Source organism: Triplophysa dalaica, chromosome 18 (assembly GCF_015846415.1).
Source record: "Triplophysa dalaica isolate WHDGS20190420 chromosome 18, ASM1584641v1, whole genome shotgun sequence".
Classification (NCBI taxonomy): Eukaryota; Metazoa; Chordata; class Actinopteri; order Cypriniformes; family Nemacheilidae; genus Triplophysa; species Triplophysa dalaica.
This window is the reverse complement of record NC_079559.1, coordinates 5,856,206-5,868,477: the sequence shown is the minus strand read 5'-3', so window position 1 is coordinate 5,868,477 and position 12,272 is coordinate 5,856,206. Positions and strand designations below refer to the sequence as shown.

General features: G+C 38.4%; 1 protein-coding gene across 4 annotated transcripts in view; it reads right to left on the bottom strand.

The window, feature by feature from the left end:
- The window catches only part of bcar3 (BCAR3 adaptor protein, NSP family member), a 56,326-nt gene that overhangs the window by 23,156 nt on the left and 20,898 nt on the right, over positions 1-12,272 (bottom strand). For 3 of the 4 annotated variants that reach the window (XM_056729721.1, XM_056729722.1, XM_056729723.1), the window contains 2 exons: positions 7,759-8,101; positions 2,305-2,344 (listed from right to left, as the gene is read on the bottom strand). In XM_056729721.1, coding sequence (XP_056585699.1) covers positions 2,305-2,344; positions 7,759-8,101 — 383 coding nt within the window. Of the gene's footprint in view, positions 1-2,304; positions 2,345-2,453; positions 2,471-7,758; positions 8,102-12,272 lie in introns of those variants that run through there. The other variant, XM_056729725.1, reaches the window with a different exon arrangement.

Below are 12,272 nucleotides of genomic sequence, written 5' to 3'. Positions count from 1 at the left end.
GGCCTGGTGGATAAAAGACACACCCTCTTATATTTATTGACTAAAAGCTTGACATTAAATAGTTAATTCAGTCAAAATGACCAGTACACTATTTATTAGAATATCGGAAATCACAAAACTAAATCTCAACCCTAGCCATAATGAAAACCACTGCTGTTTATAGATATAAGCAATTTTCCCTGACAATGCTAAAGTCATCTGACTTCAGGAAGTGACATCAGCACATTAGGTCTGGAAGTTAATTATCCCACATTTTTAATGATTGACTTCCTGTGAACTAAAACATTCCTCAAGCAACAAACAAATGCTCAAAATTTAGGTCAGGGAAAGTCAATACAAAATAGAAATATGGAGATGAAAGCCATATGATTTGTGAGAAAAGCTCTGTATTAATGACTATCGATATTTTTCAAATCAGACCTTCACACAGACACCCAAAGTGTTTTGAGAACAGTGGGATAGTGTCTATATTTACAGTTGTATTCACCTGGTTTATTAAAGCTTTTTAATGAAAAATATACATAAGTATAAAGTGGAAAATGTAATGCAAATATGCAATATATTAAATAATACATTCCCATATTTTTGAACCAAGTGCTTGTATTTGTAAATATATGAGGGACAATTCCTTATGCATAATTATATATGTTGTAATATGTTATCAATGTTTAATTATGTGTATATAGAATATCTACTTTATTAAAGGTTGTAATATAGTTGAAATATAGTAAATATAGTAAAATAAATTTTCTTTGCACAAGCAGAAACAGAAAACATCTTTAAATGGAAGTATAGATTCACTTCGACTACAGATTCAAGCTTGAAGAGTCTGTTCAAAGAGCGCCATTTATTCAGCAGTGTATAAAGAGCCAGTGTGTGGATGTCATCTAATCGAAACATTTCATGGCTATGTTATTCCCCTTAGGATACATTGTGTCATCTCTTATCAAGTTCACTTATACAACCCTCTGATTAAATCTGACAAAAACATGTCTGGTCATATTTGATCAGAAAATCATTCAATTTATACACATATAGTAATATTCTACATTAATAATCATTATTGAGTTTGAAATATTAATATAAAAATGGATTATCAAGGCATCACCTTGATAATCAAACATTTCTTTGTTTGTGTGTGTGTGTGATTGTGTGTGCTGTTTACTGCGATTTTCTGCGTGTGTGAGGTCAGCTTGAATGGGGTTTGCTCTTCACAAATACCTGAGAGACCCCAAGATGAGCCGAAGCACTAAGCAAATGAGTACAGGGTAGAGGGAAAGAGGGATGGTCCGACAGAGGTGTGTGTGTAGTAACAGCACACTGTGACAGCTCTCATCACTCAAAAGCCGTCAAGGCTGGATATGATCACTCTGGAAAATCTCATTCGACCAATGCAAACTAAATAAGAGATTTATGTCTCACGTCTTAGTTTAGCAATGAAGAGCTTTCATAAAACTCAAGCCTCGCTAGGTCAGGGAACGATCCTGCCATTTGCCCTCTCATCAAAGTTGCCTCTGCTATTTAAACCACACATGTTGCTCGCGGGCTCTCGAAACACCATCAGATAGACACAACGGGTCATTTCCTGCTTTTAATTGGGCTGTTTTAATTGAGGATGTGTCTGCAGGGGCCCTCGCTGAGAAAAAAATCGTCAGATCTATATCGGAAAGTTTGGCTGTAGAATATCCTGCATGGGTTATATGAATGGCAGTGGATTGGGGTCTTGCACGTCCGAGGTACGATATATTAAAATATTATACAATCCACTTAACTACCAACTAAAAATCAATGTCAAACAGCGCATGAGAAACTTCAACACAAAGCTCAAATGTTTACAAATCCCATTATACATGCATTCACAGACGCACACTTTTATCTCTATGAATCTGATGCAACCAAATCCTAGTGTGCAATGTAAAACATTTATTTGCTCAGTCAATAAACTATGCTTCAAATCCTACAAACAGTAGCACTCGAAATCTGATGCAACCAAATCCAAGTTTGCAATGCAACACATATATTTGCTCAGTCAATAAACTATCCTACAAACAGTAGCACCCTCGACCGATGTCCCTGCAGGACCTTCCTGTCCTACTTTAAAGATACTACACTTACAAACTCCTTAAGCTGAACAGTATTGAATATCTTATAAGTAAGATCATCTCTGTTTTCAACAACCTTCACGTATTTTACATATAAGATCATTTCATTCACGCACAGCCTCAGGTCATCACCATCGTGATACTGTCATAAAACTATCATACAAAACAAACACAATGATAAAGGTAGAATGTGAAGCCTTACCTTGACATACTCCATGGTAGGATCCATGCCTGCGGCGTCCCTGCAGGAGAAAGTGAAAACTCTCTTTAGTGAACACATCAGCTGTCTGTCTGTGTAGATGTGTGCGTGTGTGTGGAGCTCTGGGCAGTAAAATTGGACTGGACACTGACATGCGTCTCACTAGCCTGAGGTCATCACACTATAGACCACACCAGCTTCAACATATGGGCTTGTACGCCCACCATCCCCCCAAACACACACACAACACAATTCCATCCACTCCACATAAACACAAATACATAGCGTGAGATTAAAACAGACAGTTTAGATACTGTGCATGAGGAAATGCCTCATAACGCATATACTTGAGAAGTCTTTAAGAAATTAAAACAGAAGGTTAAAAGGTTATGACTGGGCTTGCCACAGCTGTTTGTAGACATCTGCAGGACGCACTGTGATAGACACGCTTTTAGACTTTGTAACTCTCTCTAGATGTGTGCGCTTTCTTAAGATTTAAATCCAAAACTGCAGGAATATAGCTAGACAAAGGAAATTAATTTCTTGAGTCTCTTGCAAGATTTCCCAGAGGACTGCAAAGACTGTAAATAAACAAATTTTGATTTAATTTTTAAAAACCAAATCTACAGAAGTGTTTACATGACCTCTATATGCCTGCTTTAAGACTGCGGTCTCTTACCCTAACTGCAGAGATGGCCCTTGGTCAGTTCGGTGCCGAGTTGCATTTTTGATTGATTTAGGTTCTTTATACAGACCGTGGAATGCAGGAAACACAGCGGTGAGGAGCGAGTCGCTGGAAAGAAGCTACGCTGCAGTTCAGCGCTTGTTAAAGCCGCTGAGGTGCACGTCTCAGCCTTTTCCCCATTTAGATCTTTCTACGCCACCCTCGCACTTTCTGCCCCCGAGTGCCCTTACCCAGAATTCTTTTTATCTCGGCTTACACGAAAACCTGACTTTCCTTCCCTTGTTCTCCCTTTCTTCCTTTCTTACCAGTAGGGTGTGTGGTGACCTATCTCAACCCCCTTAGGGGAATAAAAGTGGCATTCAGGTTCAATGTGAAGGACGGTGGCACCTAGGGGAAAACCTCATACACTAAGCGTCAGATAACAGGAAACATGAGGATGTTTGTCAAGATATTTTTGTTGGGTTTTCATGTTGGGCTTGTTTGTTTGGTTTTCGTTTATTGAAGTTAAAATATATTCTTTCCCATAACTGATGTCCTGTTTTAAATTGGGCTTCCTTTTAAACATTCTGCAGAAAAAAGCTAGTCTAGAGGTCAGACTTTAAGTTTCTTAAAAGTTCAAAACACTATTTTAGTGCAGTATAACAGGACTTTGTCAGCACTCCCATACGTAGGTGACCCTAGAATGACACAAGACCTGCCCGTTCAGTGATATGTGCAGAGAGAGGGCATGTGGGAAGGGCACGGCCCCAAAAAACATCTCTGCCCCGAGGGATCATTCTTTGCCAAGCCACGGCTGTATTGTGTCTCAGAGTGGTGATTTGTACCCTGTTTAACCGCTAACCTCTTACGAAACTTCCCTAGACTGAATTGGAAAGCAGTGGGAGGATACAGCAGGAGGGATGGACAGACTATTATTGGGTTTCCAGAAACAAATTCATAATGTTCAAGTCAAATGGGGCATTTGGCATGTTACTGTCTTAAAATATGCCATATGCTACAGTCAGGAACTATCACTCACAACCCACACATACATAAAAACACACAAGCGAGACGACAGAGGCAATCTGGCCCAGATTCACAATACAGCCGAGGCATGTTAAAAAACTAAGGTTGCAGAAATGAACACTGAATTAACATTCAGTAATACTATATTGCTTTTTATTCAATATGACATTATTCAGAATGATTGACAGACAGCACATCTCCAGTTTCCTAGAGTTTAGCAACTTTAATGCCAAGCTCTAGGTTTTTGTGTTTGTTTTTAATTGTCTCCTTTGTGTGCGTTGCGGTCAAAACTGTTTGTTATTTATTTGTGTCTATTAAGCAAGGTTTGTACAGCACAGTGGTCAACTACTGTTGTTTTTATTGTTCTTTATAAATAAATGTTGATTGACTGATTGATTAATAAAGTAACATAACACAAACAGGATAGACCTAACAAAGACCCAATGTTTGTTAACCCACACATGAATGCTCTAAGTAAATATTTTATATCAAACTGGCAAATATCAAGAAATAAGCTAATAAGAGCTGTCACGTGTCTATTAACATTTAAAGTGGGATCCAAAAGATCTTTTTAAAGAAATTAAAAACTTTGACAATGACCATTGGAAGTGCTCTTTGGGACATTCTCAGATCAACATATGATGAAAAAGATAAATTGAATGAAAAGAGATCCTGTTAACTTATGTATTAAAACACCCTTGCACACATTTCCGACGTGATGATTGGCTCACGGCGATGACATCATTACAGCAGCAAAGAATCAGTGATATATCTCCATCAGAGATTTGATTGTTTTGCTTATTGTGTACAATGTGTCACCTCTATCACAGATTGCACCAAAACTGGAACAAAGATAACAGTGACGTACAGACAGGGAAGAGTGCTGTGGTGTTTCCATCAACAAATAACCACTTGAATCAGCTTTAACAATTAAAACAAATGACACTGTTGTTCATCCATCATCTCTTTAATCTGCCTTATTCTTTATCCTTTATATATCACTTGATCTCTCTTTCTCCTGCTCTCTCTCTCTCTTTCTTTGTATCTCTCTCTCTCAATAAATTCTTTCATCTCTCTGTCAAGAGGTCTGCAATCCTCACTTTAACCTGTGAAACAAAACTGTATGTGTGTGTGTTTTAGAACAGCTGCCTTACACATGCAGGGCGAACGACTCAACATTTTTAAAGGATTTTTAATAGTATAGTTTACTCCAAAAGTTGATTTTCCCAAAAAGTTTAAAAGTAGCTTACAGTCCATCCGAGGTATACCTTTTATCAGTAAGTGTTTTTCTAGGTTATTGAAACCAACACAATGTGCTACCAAGTGAGCTCCAGGAGAGTAAGTCAATTTGAACAGATTAAACATTTTTGGTTGAACTGCTCCTTTAAGATGCAACATAATGTGCTCCGCTCAAATACTGCTAAGCAGATCTTCTTCAAAGGGGCAAATAAAGACCCCAGGCGTTTCATCTTGGCTTCAATTCACAGTGTCTGCTCACCTGCAGACAGACACAAAACCACCCCAGTATTCTGCTGCCAAATGTTCACGACATTGACATTTAACCACAGTGCCATCCTGCTGTCTGACCTTGATAAATGGAATATCAGAAAAAGCGCCTGCTGGTTATTGCTTTGAGTTGATTTAATGTAGATGTCATGACTGGGACTTACATAGGAGGGAATGGTAATCGTTAATCTAGCTCTTTTCCTGTAATGTCCTCTCTCTCATCCATGTATCATGCTGATTCACAATAAGGTGTTGTTATGGCTACTGGGGCACCTCTAGCGACCGTTGCTAAGCTCACCGCTAGAAGAGTTTCGTCTATGCGCTGTGGTCATTTGTGGTAAAATTGTAGTCCTAGGTAACCTTCGAATGTCAAGAGAAAGCACACTTTTTTTTACAAAAACCCAAACACACACCTCTGCACTCACTTGTAATAATAGTTTTGTTTGTGTAAATGGATTCTCTTTATACTATCTGTGGTAAATGTTGAACCTATTGATGAAGCTAGAGAGTTATCTGTGTTTTGTCTGTTTCAGCCATTCTTGGCAAAGAAGTTGCTGGATGTTTCTTCCACCATGAGCACTTGTGTCCTAGGTTGTTTTTGTTCAAATTAACTAATTTAATGTAGGTAACGGCAACCGCATGTCTTTAAATATTTAAGACATGAGAAACATTTAAATATTAGTTAATAAGAACTTTTTAAGAACTGTTTAGTTATAGTGTGTATTCTGGATACATAAAATGAATAATATTAAATCAGATTTAGAAAGACAACCTACAGAATATTATTCTAATCAATTTTAAATGTTTCAGTTCATAATGGAAAAAGCATTGCAGGATGCATGTAAAGTAGACCCATTGTTGCACGTTGTTAGAATAAATTGTATAAAGTGTAGTGTATGGTAAATATGCTTGTTTTCTAAAAGTCCACAGGGTTAAAAGCATCTGTCCAGATTATTTTACACTGTATCCGTAATCTGTAACAATGTTGTCTTCATTGAATATTACTACAGTATCTATCTGGACTTTTATTGAGGGTGAGATATTGTAACTGATAAGATCGAGACAACAAAAAATTCTTTGTTGTTGACTGGAAAAAGATCAGATAGCAAGTAAGGCTGACACAGTTCAACAGGCCTTCAGCTACGACGAGAGACGCAGGTAGACAGATATACAAGACTCACAAGAGACACTACAGAAAGAGACGGAGACGGAGACATGGACATGAGCCAGCAGCAGCTTGTATTTTGTGATTCTTATCTTTTCTAAAGTCAGGTGGTGAAGTTAACTGGACAGAAGGCCAGAGCAAGAATGGAGATCTGGTGTCTGCTGCTCTGACTGCCAGCTTTACATTTGCCACTACATAACACAGTACTGTCAATAAAGAATTATTTCTCTATTACGAGATGTTTTTAAATAAGTCAATTTTTTTATATTGCAGTAAGACAAAATGTTCATGTCAGGTTGCTTAAACCTGACCTTAATCCTGACCTTGGCCATGACCTTATTTGGCCTTTTTTACCTCTGCCTTTAGCTTAATTAAGTAATGTCACTCCTAGCAGAAGTTGCTTGAAGAGCCGTTTATGTTTTTATGAAGTGGGAGAATGTTTTCATCCGTACCAAAATGTTTCTGTTATGACTGGACGTTTATCTGAAGGCAGCGTCTATGAGGTGACCGTCAGTTTGCATGTGCCTTTGAGTTTCTTTGCCAAGTAAGATAACATAGAAGCTTATTGTAAATATTTCCTTTCTAATATGTGACTGGGGATGCAGGTGAGGTTTTAAAATAGCCTGAACTGAATAAAAATCTGAACTGTGAGTTGGAATATGCAGTAAGCGAGTTGTCAGTCTTGGCACAATGATACACACCATTTTAAGCCAAACTTAAACTTTAGGTATGGAACGAGTGGTTTCAGGGTGAGGATTTGGATGGTTCAGCTATGGAAAGTAGCCCCTGCTGGTGGATGATGTACCTACACCATTATTAACATAAAAAAACACATAAATAAAGTTAAAGTAAATAAAATGACCTTTTAAACTGTGATAAACTCTTATATTTTTCCCTGTTTGCTGCCTTTCACATACATCTCGATAGTTCTTAGTGAAAGATTTGGGAGGTTTTAGCCAATCACACTTGTCATGACATCACTTCTTATACTCTCTTCCTCTGGTTGTCAATGTATGACACTTCTAAGGACACTGTAGGGTTGTGTTTTATTTGATTCAGTTGCATCTGACTATGACAGGCATGTAGAACTTCTTACCTGGATGCCCCGTAGCCATTCCTGTCAAAGTGGAAATTGTGATGTTCTTCAATGATGTTGTGTATTAGTGGTGACGGCGGCAGATGACACCGGCCTGAGAATCCTGCTGCTGATCCCACATTTCCATTCAACTGCCACTGCCTCACGGAGGCAGTCGTGCCGGTTTTCTTCTTGCGAGGCAGAGTGCCGTGGATGGAAACATCCTGGTAGCCGGCGGGCAGCATCTGGGGCACCGCAGGGCGTGAACTCAGCAGATCCATAGAAGAGGCAAGAGTGCACTGTCGCCCAACGTGCATGTTCCTGGGCAGACTGGAAAACCTCCCTTCTGCCATCATCCTCAGCTCTAAAAATTTAATAAGAGTCGACTGTTAAACAACTGATATAATTTATATGTAATTCATGGAAAAATGTCAACTTTATCTGATGTAGATTGTCTATCATGATGCTGTTTTATTCTTTTGCATTTCCATTTGGTATGTGGAAGAAAGGTATTCATGGATTTTTTTGAGTCAGTGCTTGAATCTATCTATCGACAACACGCATAAGGTGAAATGTATTTACTACGTGACACTCTTTTGTTGGTGTGGGTGTTTGGGGTGCATCAACAGGTAGAGTATGTATGTGGCACAACACATCAGTGTTTGACAGAACGTGTCACCTGCAACTAGCAACGGAGAACAACAAAAAACATCTTTATCAAAGAGAGAGAATAAGGTGCAGATAAAGATCTTTCCTTGTTGTTTCCAAAAGCATGTTTACTTCAGCATTCCACAGCCGCACGGAGACCACTAATTGGGGAGTGAAAGTGGAGACAGATTTTATGGAATTATGGATGAGCCACATTGCTTTGAAGACATCAGTCCGTTGTGTAGGAGATGGTTCACAAAAATCTAAATTCTGTACTCTAAATGTACCTTTTCTACGTTTTTTTATGAAACATAATTGAGTTATTTAACGTCCAGGCTAATATTTTCATAAAATGAAAGTAGATGATGACCACTGGCTTCGAAGTTTTTAAAACTATGTGTAGGTCATTTAAAGACATACAAATATTAAAAATGCACATAGTTTGTTTCATTTGAGCCATGCATGAGCCGGAGAAAAAAGAAAGTGTGCCCATGTAAAAGTGTTTAAAGGAATAATAATTATTGTCATCATTTAGTTACTCCCGTGATATTCAAGACATTTATGTGACTCTTTCTTCTGTGGAACACAAAAGAAAATATTTAGAGAAATATCTCAGTGGTTTTGTGTCCATACAATAGGGTGACCATATGAGCCATTTCTCCCGGACCCGTCCTTGCCAGGATTCGGATGCGTCTTCCGGGAGTTGCATTTGTCAACCGAATACGTCACTGAGGTTTATAATTTTAAGTTTTATTTTATAAAAGCCGTTATATTTCAAGGTAAAAATTACTACAATGAACTACAATGATCATACGTCTTAAGCGATGTTAAATGTTAATTTTATGATTATTTTTTTTCTGAAATGTGAGAACCTCGATGACCTGTGCGGTTGACAAATGCGACTCATGAAGACGCACCCAAATACAGGCAAGGAGGCACGCGTCTGGGAGAAATGGCTCATATGGTCACCCTACCATACAAAAGTCAAAGAGGGGCCATGTTGTTTGGTTACCAACGTTCTTCATAATATTTTTTTGTGTTCTGCAGAAAAAAGGAAGTCAAACTTATTTGAAAATGATGATAGGGATTTTTTATTTTTGTGTGAACTTTCACTTCAATAATTATTTTCTCTCATCCTTAATTTCTCTTAATTTTTACATAACCATATAATAGTCAACAAGTTTTAACTGAAACGAAGACACAGCTGTCCAAATGAAACCCTGTTTGTTTACTGAGGGACTGCTTTTGGATGTCAGGTGAAAACAGCGGTTGTGTGAGTTCACTGACCCAAACGCATGATGATAATGTGTATGCATTGACCCTATTAAATAGCGCTGTTAGGAACACACACACTCACAGCAGAGCTGCTGTTGCCGTCACCAGCTTTTGTTCCTTTTGTGATGAGTGAAACTCAATCTTGGACCCTGACAGCATCTCTGTTTAAGGTCTGGCATTAAACCATGATATCATTCCCTTCGCGGGACGGGTGTCATGCACACAGACAAAAACTGCAAAAAACATTCCATACATGTTATTGTAAAAAATATTATTCTATAACATTTAATACATACAGACTTTAATTTGTAAATTAAACCTTTAAAGTATATGATGCTGTAAGTGACCTGCACGGTTGGCCACCAAAAAAGCAGCACATTTTTAAAAACAGCAAAATAGTTATTTTTATTTTAGGGTTAGAGAAACATTATCACTAACATAATCCAAAACATACTTAATTTAAGGCCAGTAAAAAGGGTTTATGGTACAATCTCTCATTGGAAACCACCCGTGGAAGTTCTGGCAAAAGTTAATTTTGGCCCTTGACTTTATCGCTTGCACAAGCGTCTGTGGAGTCTGGAATAAGATGGAAACCCCCCGCTGTGGTGTTTGAACCTGCAAACCAACCACCCCAATGACAACCAGTTTCTCAACAGTCTTAATCATGTGGCTGTGCTATTTCAATGCTTTAAGATAGAGGTTAGAATGGGAAAAAGAAGAAAAATACACCCGTCAGACTGTGACAACACAAACAAGCAAATCCGGGACTCACACACCTGTGAATATGTCTTCCGAAGCTTCTTTGTTCGTGTTTCTGTAACTCTTTACACACTCTGGGTGTTCTGCCGTATAATGACTAGATCCACACGGCAGGATTTTAATGGTTTGATCGGGATACTTTGCAGTGTTATGAAAGCACGCTGCGAACACTGCATCTGTATATTTTTGCACCTGGAGCACCTGCTCGATGTCCCAGGGCCCTGAAACACGAGACTCCATTCACTGTTGCTGTTTTATGTGGTGTGAGTCGACTAGAAGACATTAAGTCCACAGATCAGTGTTACAAAATGATCCTCATGGTAAGTCAAGAGGAATCCCCTTCTGGTCTGAGATTTATTTGTCTCATATGTCTCAGAGGAAGAGGTAATCATGGGTTTTTGAGTAGGCAGATGTGGACTTCCTGTGTCAGGAGCAGTGAGGGGTTTGAGTCATAATACTCACGCACATCAGTGATTTTAGGTAGATAACTGTGATCTTTCCAAAAATAAAAACAGGAACAAGAAGTGGACATAAAGATAGTGTGGTCATTTTACATTTTGCAGAGACCTTCTAGAACCTTTAAATACTTTTAAATATGTCTGTTGTGGATCTGCCTTGATGCCCGATGACTCCTGAGATAGGCGCAAGGCTCCCCGTGACCCGAGGTAGTTCGGATAAGCGGTAGAAAATGGATGGATGGATGTTGTGGATCTGTTAAAATGTCCAATCCAGAAAAGAAAGCCAGACAAAGCCTTGTAAAAGTTTATAATAGAATCTAAACTGACACAAGACTTAACAGTCTAAAATAAACTGAGATTCAAGCTTCCGAAGCCTCGGATGTCCAGTTTCGCCGTCTTTCACGAAAGGGAAAAACACTGTACTTTTTAAATGATTACATACTATTGTGTCAAAGTTGACAAGCACTTTTTAATACTTTTCATTGGTTAAATATTTGCAAAACCCAGTGATAAACGTAAAGGGTGACTAATAATAATGATTTTTTGCAACAACAAAAAAATCTGGAGATTTCAGAAAATACAGTATGAGTTCCCGCTATCAGCCCACATCAAACCGTCACTGTAGACTAACATGGTGCATACGGGCCCTGCAGGGTGTCGTTTTCAACGTTTCAGCACCCGGTGATGTAGAGAGGCAGCTGTCAGCACTGCAGAACTGCAGAAACTAAAACAGCTCCCTGTCGCCCTGGATTACATATGCAAAACAATCCCACTGCTAAACTTTCTCTTTCTCCCCAGAGGTCATGAATATGTGAAACGCTTATTATACGGATCATAATTGATGCTTCGCTCTTCAGTTTTCTCTTTAGACTATTGATTATCCACTTCTCTCTCTCAAGTATTCATTCTATTCTGCACTGACATGCCTTCATATGTCCCCACTGCAAAATGTCAATCATAGGGCCTTGATCTCTCTCTCTACTCTCTCTTTTTTATTTCTCTTCTATCTTTTAAGCACAGCTGGTCGTCTCTGATTGACATCGTTGACTGTGTCTCTGACACACAATTATTGTCTCGAGCCGATGCATTGTCATTTTAGGGAAAGGTAAAGATATTTTGTTTTATATTCATTTCTACAGTAAAACGGTTGTGTTATGTTATGCAACTCTATGCTTTTAGATTAAGGATTTATTGGAGCCTTTCACAATAACTGCAACAAGTTGAAATGGACACTTTTACTTGAGTATCCTAAATTTCAGCTCTTTGTAATTTCAAATTTTTTCATGACCATGAAACACTTTTGATCTGATGGTATTTTCTTAAATATAATTGTTTTGTAGGCAAAAATGTGACAACATATTAATTCATTTATAACTCGCACTTTGCCTACCAAAA